Source organism: Eublepharis macularius, chromosome 2 (genome assembly GCF_028583425.1).
Source record: "Eublepharis macularius isolate TG4126 chromosome 2, MPM_Emac_v1.0, whole genome shotgun sequence".
In the NCBI taxonomy this organism is placed as follows: domain Eukaryota; kingdom Metazoa; phylum Chordata; class Lepidosauria; order Squamata; family Eublepharidae; genus Eublepharis; species Eublepharis macularius.
The window spans coordinates 92,714,593-92,724,999 of NC_072791.1; the positions used below are offsets into that span (position 1 = coordinate 92,714,593).

At 43.7% G+C, this 10,407-nt stretch overlaps 1 protein-coding gene across 5 annotated transcripts in view; it reads right to left on the reverse strand.

Moving 5' to 3' along the window:
• LDLRAD3 (low density lipoprotein receptor class A domain containing 3) overlaps positions 1-10,110 on the reverse strand; it is a 230,386-nt gene extending 220,276 nt beyond the window's left edge. For 4 of the 5 annotated variants that reach the window (XM_054971891.1, XM_054971890.1, XM_054971889.1 and 1 more), the window contains exon 1: positions 9,924-10,110. In XM_054971891.1, coding sequence (XP_054827866.1) covers positions 9,924-9,957 — 34 coding nt within the window. In that variant the 5' untranslated portion in view covers positions 9,958-10,110. Of the gene's footprint in view, positions 1-3,426; positions 3,536-9,923 lie in introns of those variants that run through there. The other variant, XM_054971892.1, reaches the window with a different exon arrangement.
• Between the last annotated feature and the right edge of the window lie 297 nt (positions 10,111-10,407).

A 10,407-nucleotide genomic window follows, 5' to 3' on the forward strand; every position in this document is an offset into this window, starting at 1 on the left:
TGAGGTCCTTTTCCTCCCCAAATCCTGCCTTTTCCAGGCTTCACCCCCCAAATCTCCAGGAATTTCCCAACTTGGAGCTGGCAACCCTATCTGCAATACTTCCCCCTCCCTGCAGAACAATTATAATTATAGAAATTACTTGTGTTAATTAAAATCATACAAATATATAAGAAAAGGTTTGCCATATAGAATACTAGAATAGTAACAAGACATTTCTGTGTTGTTTGCTTTGGTGTTTACTTTGGAAGACTATATGGATAACATAACGTCAAAACCAACTGTAAACTTTAAAAACCTATAATTTGTTTTGTATTTACTCACTTAATTGGGCAGGGGGTACAATTGATATTAGCAACTAATTACTGTCTGCTGCTCTGACAATGATTCTGAAATGATGAACCGAGCAGCAGCCTGTGTCACATTGTGTAAAATTTCTGGGTAAAATAAGAGAAAGTTCATTTCTGAGAACAGAACTGAAAAGGTAATAAAATCTAATCAACAATAATATGACAATATACCCAAGCCTCTGCAGATGATATAGTTCACAAGTAGCATAGACAAAGATTCATCCTTAAGCACTATGTGAGCAGCCACAGAAGAACCCAGACTGGTTGGCTAGAATTGTAAAAATACAAGCTTTGGTCTAATGACACATCCCAGGATTTAGAAGAATTTTTTTTGTGGACCAATCGTCTCACAAAAAGGATTTAAAAGCTTTTATATGTGAAATATGAAACAATGAAATGATGAAACATGTATATGCAAACAGAGAAAGGATCAATTTGACACAATGTGTTCAAACATATATACACTATCTTTGATTTTCACATATTATGTTTGCATATTCCTTCAAACTTAAAATGAAATACCCAGAAATTTTGCACAGGTGCTTTACAAAGTCCAGGTCATTAAAATTATATTACTGGGATACTTGAAGACGAAGTATGAAATACTTCATATTGTGAATTTAAGGACAGCACAGATGAAGAACACCTAAGATTAACGGTTTCCCCACTCATGCTAACAGTCTTTGTTAGCAAAAAGGAAGTTTAAATTAGTGAGTGTAACTTTGATAACAAAATGGAGATGTGCCTGTGAAATGGTTATGATCCATACAGTAATAAGACTAAATAATAGAATAATCGCAACTGATGTTTACATAAAGCATGATGCTATTAGTCATGAGAACTACTTTGCTAACTCTGCAGGAATGTTTCAGCAACAGGCAAGTAAAAATCTTGAAAAAAGTAAGAGTTGCTGTAGCATAGTGTTTAAGTGGTTAGGCTGCAAATCAGCACTTTGCACACTGCCAGTTTGAACCCCACTACTGTCATGAGCTCAGAAGGTGGCCTTGAGTAAGCCAGTCTCAGCTCCCCAGCTGTATTGTGAGGATAATAACAACGCTGACTTAGATCATCACTCAGAGTGGGGCACTAATCTTCTAGAAGAGCAGTATATAAGCACACTGTTATCATTATTATTCAGGCATTCCAAAACTGTTACAAAGAAAAACTGGAGGGCTAGCAGGCATATTATAATGTTTGGAGCAATTGCCCTTGTCTGAGAAGACTAGATTTTTACAACAAAGTCTGCAGATATTTGAGGAAACTTTCTGCTGTAAAAAAAAAAGAGTCTTAAAACTGTAGCAAAGGACAAATAATAATGGACACTGTTAGCCCGAATTCTAAAAAAAACGGGATTTTGGTAGAACACGGACAGAACAAGTCCCTGATCTACAAAACTGGGGCTTACCGGTTACATTACCAATGGTTGACACAATGAGATAGATGGTCCTATAAGTAAGTGGGTGCTAGGCCATAAAGGAAACAACCAGCACCTTAACCTGAACTCAAAAACAAACTGGCAAGTAGTGTAGAGCTCTCAAAACAGGCCTATAATGCACTTATGAGATAAGATGTAAAAAATGCGCAAAAACGTAAATTGGGTGCATACTTCTTGACAGAGAGTACTGTAAACTCTCCACCAAGAACTATGTACCCAATTTACATTTACAATTACAAGAGGTTGTTTTGGAAGGAGAGTATGTATGTAAGCAGTGGAGTGTATTTGAGTGACAGACTGAGAAAGAGCGAGGAGTGAAGTGTTCTGACTGGATGAAAGAATGTGACTGAGAGGGGATATATACTGGAGATGCTGAGGAGAGAAGAAGGGGGTAGGAGTTTTGGAAAAAAGAACAGCATCTTATGAAGGGCTATGCTGATAGGCAGAGATTTGTAAAGTGAGGTAGTTAAGAAAAGAAGATAAAATTGGAAACAGCAGTCCTATAAAGAGCACGTTACAATAGTCTTAGCATTCAACTTACTTGCACATAGATCAGCACGGCCAGAAAACAACATATTAATCACTAGATCATGATGGAATGTAATGATGCAAATGTTCATCCTCTTTTTCCAACAACAGAATTTTTCTCAAGCACTAAATGTATTTTACTAGCTTTAACACTGATCACTGATAACAATAATTTACACCATTGCTTATATTTACTCACTCCTTTTGACAGGAAGCCACAGAGACAGGAGATATTTGAATCAAGATATGTATTGGCAAGCAATACCATGAGGAATCTGAGGGGTTGAACTGGTTATAGATCAAACTCAAGCAGGTCTATTCAAAAGTAAGTCCCGTTTTATTCAGTAGGGTTTACTTCCAGCCAAGTGTTCTCAGGATTACAGCTGATATCACTGACAGTGAAAATGTAAGGTTTCTGAGAAGCTACACGCTCCCAGTAGTTCTTCACTTCCCCAGCAGAAAAGCATTTTGAAGGTAACTCTGAGAACATTTTATTGATCCTGCTCTACAGTTCTTGTTATCTTCAGAAGTCAGCCATAATAATAATGAAAAAACAAGTGCAAGTCACTTGACTTCAGAGGAATGAATTTAAACAAGTTTACTAAATAATGTGAAAGGACTGAATCCACAGATTGTTTTTCTGTTGGTTTTGCCAATGCCCCTCCTATTGCAGCCCACTGAAATCCCTAAGATACTGGTCTTGGAGCAAAGGAAACCCTCAGGAACAGCAAGAAAGCAAAGTGTGGGTCTACAGCAAAAGGGGGGAAATTAGTGAAAATTGTCCCTTCTGCCAGATGGGATCCAATTAAAAAGATACAAGCATTGAATGCCAGATGAACCCAATGTGAATGAAATGAGGGAAAATGTGTTTCATAACAGAAAAGCAGATGTAGTGATTAAAACAGCAAACTTCTGGCTTTATTATATGGCCATGTTAAACATTTTACTTTTAAAAAATGGCTGAATGAATAGAATTATGGAAGCTGCACTTTTAGCCAGTCTCATCCATGTTTGCAGCCTAAAGTCACGGCAATAGTGATCTACAAATCATAGCTTCAAACCTGAAGAAGTTTGCATAAACAAATCATGCTAACTACAAATAATTATCATACATACAATTATCAGGCAAGCGCTGAGCTGTCCTATGATCAAGTACTGACGACAAATCTGAAGACAGCAGAGAGATGGGAATATGGGAGTGGCATGATAGAAATAGGTGCCATCATGTCCAGCATATTCTGAAATTAATTAATTTGAATGGTGAATATAAAACACACATGTTGTTGCAGCACCAGCAGCACCAGCAAACACCTACTGATATACGGAAACGGCATGATTTAAGCAAATAGTTTCTAAAATAATGCATCTCCTTTTGGAGTTAATTCTACATTAATGAACGGAAGTGGGCCCTCGGCAAAAATCGCATGAGGGTGGATTCCAGGGAGTCAGAGCGCCCCCCCCCCCAGTCACTGCTATTCCCTACTTCTTATGCCCCCCTACCTCAAAGGGGACCAATAAGAGCACTGAGTCTGTCAGCAGCCCAACGGCTGTACAGCTGCCTGGCAACTCCTGCAGTCACGTCATGGAGGCTACAGCAGCTTTCCCTGACCCTTGCCCCAGAAGCAGCTCAACAGCTTCTTTCTCTCAGACAAAGGGAGCCAAGAAGAAGTCACTCTGCTCTGAGTGCTGTTTTCTTGATACCTCCACTCAGCCTCCTCCTGCCATTTGGCTTCTCATTGCCTTAGAAGTACCCCAAGTCTGGAGGCTCAAGCCAAAAGGACAACCATGCACTAACCATGCAAGGGTGGGAATATGGCATAAACAAAACATAAAAAATACACAAACATCCTGCCTCAGGCAGTTTTTTGACCTGGAAGTCTGCCTCACTCAGACACATGCTGTATTAAGGAAGGCTCAGCCATGGCCCTTGAGAGCAGCTTGCAAAGGCACAAGTATCATACTGGATGGAGATGGATGGCAACCCAGTTCATCAAGCCTCTTCATGATTTGCTGTTTAAGAAGATCTGGGATGTTTTACAACTCTGTCTCAGGCTATTTGTGACTGGATGGAAGTAGCTCCATTCCTCTCCCTGCCAAACCTCCTCTCCCCATCTATGACTTCCCCTTGAGCTGCCCCTTCACATGTCCAAGAGAGTGGGTTCTGTCACATGGGATGCCCATGGGAGGATGGCTGTGGTTGGTCTTTCTGATGCTACTGGATTTCTCTTTTGTTCAGCTGCCACACACAGCTGGGATCCCCTCCGTCCCATATGCATAAACTATGCTGGCTGCTGTGTGCAGTATGCACAAGAAATCAATTGGTGGGTGGTCTAGAGGGAATGTCTGGCTACTGTGAGATGGGGGGGTCCCTGAGTCCCATACTCTTCCACAGCACTGCTGTCATCTGAAAAGCCATGCAGCTTGTCAGTGGAGAGGCAGGAAATCCATGCCAGATGTGTGGGATCTGCTGCCATGGGTGCGGGGGCAGAGGAGTTATGGAGCAGTATCCCAGTCAAAATGGGATGTCCCACTTTCGAGATTTGCAGAAGCAAAATGTCAACTCCAGGGCTCTTGCCTGCCTCTAGCTTTTCCCCATGTGGCAACCAAACTGGGAGCCCTGGCCATGCTATCCCAGTACCTCTGGACTAAGCTTTGTCTGTCTGTGCAATACTCTCTGCCTAGCATAGGGTTGCCAACCTCCAAGCCAGGATATCTCATCTCCAGATACAGGTTCCCCTGGAAGAAATGGCCACTTTGGAGGGTGGACTCTATAGCATTATATCCCACTGAGGTCCCTCCCCTCCCCAAACCCCATCCTCCCCAACCTATACCCCCCAAATATCCAGGAATTTCCCAACATGGAATTGGCACTCCAAGGACCTGGCCGCATGTGGCAGATGCAGGTGTTCAGGCTTTGGTGGGGTATTTAGTGCCTCTGTCATGCCCCCAATGAAAGTCCCCTCTTAACCTAGTGGTTAGGAAACTGGTATGGGGGGGAGGTCAATGCAACTGCCCTTTATCATGTTCCTGTTTCAACTTTTTCAGAGGAAGGATGTGTGTGCTTTGGAGCAGGGAAGGTTGCCTGAGGGCAACATTTTTACTGCCTGTTGGGCCCTTGTCAGGGAAGGAGTGGACATCCTGTCTGCTTCAGGGGTGCCCTACCCCTATGGGCTGGGAAGGAGGCCTCTCAGACTACTTACCTCTGTTGGGGTGGCACTTTTCCTGGGTTTCTTTCCCAATCTGTTGACTCTCCATGGGGGGTGGGAGGGGCATTGGGGGGGGGCAGTGGCCAGATCAGCAGCTGGTGATCGGCTACATCAGTGTGTGCCACTTGCAGGAGGGTCATTGGTTGCTGATGCCTGATCAATGGATAATGGGTTTGCTATGCAAACCCATCATCCTATGCATCCTATGCAAACCCATCACGGAGTGCTACTGGACTCTTTTCTATTTTGCTACTAGAGACTAACACGGCTAACTCTTCTGGGTTTGCTATGGACACCTGTATGCTTTCTATGTGCCTTCCAGAGGGTGAGCACTGCTGTTTCCCAATGGGTAATGTCCAATGGACCAGCCACACTAGCCCTCAGGATTACATTGCCCATCGAGGACATTACATATTTGGGGAAAAAATAAATGAAAATACATGTTTTCATTAGATGAGCAGTTGAAATGTTAAAAAGAACTTCTAACATAAAAACAACAGAAGATTTCTGCACATCAGCTACACAATTTCATGGCCTATGTGAACTTCACAAAGCACTCCAATACTGACTGTTTCAAATGATACATGTCTCCAACTGTTTACTTTGCTTCTTATGACGTTTTTTAACTTTATTTTCTTCTAAGCCAAAGAAGAGCAGTATCTCTTGATTATGGTACATTTAAACCGCAGAAACTTCTCTAGGTTATGATTATTATTTTTTTATCATCCAGTACCTGGCTACAATTACCTGACTACAATTCTGCTTCCAGATTATATGGCCTCTGTAAAGGTACAGCACCAATGAGGTTAACTGAAAACAAAGATTTCTATTAATGCCGTTCATTGAAAGAATGCAACAAAAGACGATACTGAAGTAAAGCAAAGGCACTCCTTATATGGTGCAACATATGAATGAATTTCAGATGAGCTTTGCAACCAAAGTTTTTGGTTGCAAAGTTGATACAATGAAATTCTTTGTACACCTGCAGAAACTTCCACCAATATCTACTGTAGTAAAGTATCACTCTTACAGGGTTATAAAGTACAAATATGGATTGGAGACAAATCAGTCAGCCTTAATGAAAATGGAAAACCCAAGAGGAAAAGATGTATCTAGTGATAAGAAATTTACTTCCAGCACCAGTATCAGTGCTCAGTGCTGTTAAATGTACCCATAGGGGAAACCACAAGTGGTATATGTAGCTGCAAGCAGAATGGTTTGCATTTGTGAAACTTGTATTTGTAATAAAAGCTGGATTTTTGTGAAAAGCAGTATAGATGTGTGGTGAAGATTCTAAGAACACAGAATTTTGCCAACATTCTTATAAGCCAATACTTAGAAACTGCATTGAAATAGTTTGTTCATGGCTTTTACACTCAGTCTGGCAGTGAAATGGGGTGGAGTTTGGGAAGACAAACATTACTTTTGAATTGTAATTTTGCATCCTGATGCCCTTCTTTGCAACACCCCCTCCCATCTAATCAATATGCATCGAACCTTTTGCATCCTGATATCCTTTATTAAACACCCATCCCACCTTCTGGCTGAGATATAATGGTTTAGGGAGCTCCATTCCTCCTTGTATCTGACAAGGGGAGCTTTGACTCTCAAAAACTTATAGTTAAAAATCTTGTTGATCTTTAAGGTGCTACTGGGCTCAAATCTTGCATATCATCATTTGAGACACTTGGAAAGTCAATTCCTCATGCTTTTATCTTATATATCTGGGGTGGCCACACTTGCTTAATGTAAGAGCCACAGAGAATAAACCTGAGATGTTTGAGAGCCACAAGACATGATGCATTGAAGTGACTTCAGAGGAAGAGGCAGGTTTGGGGGTGCCCTGAAAGTGACATCACCGGAAGGGGTGGGGTTTTGGCACAGTATGCTGGAACTGACATCACAGAAGGGGTGGAGCTTGGGAAGGACTACCACCTGACCTTTGACCTGGAAGTGACATCACAAAAAGTGATGTCATCCTTGCAAGGCACCACCTCCAAGTATTCTGGCTCCACTCCCAAAGACCCCAGGTATTTTTTGAGTTGGAACTGGCAACCCCAATATTTTACTGAAAATAGCAAATACATGGAAAGAAAGAAGGAAGGAAAAAATGAAAGGGAGGGAGGGAAGGAAGGAAGGAAATCTCCTGTAGCTTTAACCAGATGCCTTCAGTGGCTGTTGCTAGGCAACCGTAACAGTTTACAGGTTTAGTTTCTATTGGTAAAAGGCAGGATGAGGGGGCAGGACCCTTTCCAGGGCTATTTTAGCCTTTGAGGGAGGATTCACTGGGGCAAGGCCCAGACGTAATGTAAGGATCTGCCAGATAACTCTCAAAAGACTTCACTGCATGAATTAAGGAACTTTATTAATAAGCTACTGGTTTGGGCTCTTACTCCATCTTTGACAGGAATGGCGTTTCTATCATCATTCCACATCACTGGGTGATGTGATACCACATGACTTACATGACTTACCCAGGCCTGGTTGCTTGCTGGTATTCAACAGCAGCCACCCACAAAAGCCAGTATGGTATAGTAGTTAAGAGTTTCAGCACAGAAAGTGGGAGACCCAGGCTCCAATCACCACTCAGCTGTGAAGCTCACCAGGTGACTTTGATCCAGTCACACACTCTTAGACTAACCTATCTGTTAGGATTGCTGTAAAAGTAATATGGAGGCAAGGAGAATGATGTAAGCTGCTTTGGGTCCCCACTGGGAAGAAAGGCAGTATAGAAATGAAGTAAATGAATAAATATATGTGAAGTTGAGGGGCAGATAAAGGTAACTTGTTTAGTAGGTTTGAAGGAGAGAAGAATGTAGGGAAAGGTGAGCATATGGAGGCAGCCAGGAGGGGAGAAAGAGGAAATGATGTGGGCAAGTGGATACAGGGAAAAGTCAAGTCCTTGCAGGTTCCCCACCACACAAATGGTCCTGGTTCAACTGGCACCGCACAACTGGGCCATAGGAGAGAGGCTACTGGGTGGGAGGGGGAAAGGTAAAGGTAAGGCGGCAAACAAATGTGGGTGGGAAGGATAGAAGCAAGAAAAGTGGAGAGGCTATGGGGGGATAGGGAAGAGAGACATGGTGGGGGAAGGGGAAATGAGATGCCCTCCACAAGTCCTCCACTTGTATTTTCTAAATAAAATTGTACTAGAATAATTTCTCTTGCAATTTGTTCACTGTCAGTTTGCACTCAAAATTTTCCCTGCCACAGGAATTGTACTATGGCACTTGGTCCTGGATTATAGCCAGATTCCAGCTGCACTGATCCTGGTTTCTACAGTCCATCTATTCAGATGTCAGGGGCCTGTAGCACTATTAAGACGCCTTTCTAAAAAACTGTACTTGCTTACTTGAGTCATCTGGAGATAGATGCCGTACAAGAAATCTGCGGCACTCTGAGGTCTGGATAGTATTTTGGAGACAGTGTTCCTGTATTGTGATGTTAGCAGATTTTAGGTCCTTCCAACTTTGTGCTATAATGGTGTTGGGCAGTTCTCATAGACAGGTACATGCCATATACTTCTTTTAATCAGAAACATCTTTAATATATCAACAAAGACATACTGAAGTTTAAGTAAGGGTTCTGCCTAACTGGATGTTCTCTCATGTCAGAATTAGGAGCAAAGTGGAATTTAGAAAAATCCCAAATAAAACTCTTATTAACTGGTGCTGGCCTAGCCTTCCAGTTTATGAAATTAAAACAGAAATTAAAATTACAGTAACGGTCCAAGAAAGATGGGACTCCACCATCAAATTACAAACCAAAGCTGACCCTCTCCTTCCTTTCTCGGACTGAAGGTTTTGCAAACAACTTGAGCTGCTGGAGGGCACGAGAATTTTAATCCATCTCTCAAAATGACTATAGAAACCATTAAGAATCTAATAACGTATCAAAACCACGAGACACAGTCCCACAACCAGAGCTGGCATGGCCATCTAACCAGCCCACCTCCCAGGCAAGAGAAACACCCTCACTCACAAAAAGAAATCGTTCGTGTTACGCTTCTTAGACTTATATGGGGAATATTCGAAGGTGGTCTCAAAAGGAACAGAAGAAAATGCCCTTCGGGTCCATCCATGCGCTTATGGTAGAACAGTCCCTTTTTGGAGAAGCCCACGTGTGTTTCGAACCCATACGACTCTTTCTCCTGAGTCTTCGTAACCTAAATACGCTGTCTGTGCAACACTCCCCCTGCCTCGCCCCCAGCCTGAGGGGATACAAAACAAGGGGCGCGAGGTACCGCCACTTCCCGAAGCTCCCTACAACACGAGAGGTCCGTCCCATCGTGCGTTCTGCGTCCTTTCCCTTCCCCCCAGGCAGCCAAGAGGAGTCCTCCCGCTCGCCTCCCCTTCTCCAGCCGTGAGTGGCTCCCCTCTTCCCTCTTCTCCCGTCGCCCCCACTCACCCGCCGAGCCCAAGAGCAGCCACAGCAGCCACATTGCTCCAGCGCGGCCGCCGCCACTCTGCAAAGTTTGGGGGCTCTCCTGACCGCCTGCGAGTTTCGGCCTGAGCCCGGCCCAGGCCCAGGCTGCTGTGCGGGGAAACAGGCGGGCAGAGGAGGAGGAGGGGCAGGGGGAGGCTCCCTCCCAGCCAGCCAGCCAGCCGGACCCTCACGCCCAGCCAGCCGTCTGCAGGCTTTCGCACGCAGACTAAGGCAACCACTGTGAGCGGAGTTGCAGTTGCACCGCCTCGGCGGTGTTCTTGATCTCCGGCTGATTCTCCGCCCTGACCTGCGGCGCCTCAGTTTTCTGAGCGTTGCTCCTCTTCAAGCATAAGCCCAGCCGGGCCATCGTGTCTGTAGTACACCCCACTTCCAACAGGGGTCCAGTTGCGAAGGAGCAGGAGTTCAAGTTTGTGTGGAAGCTGCCTTTAGAAAGGTATAGCCACTT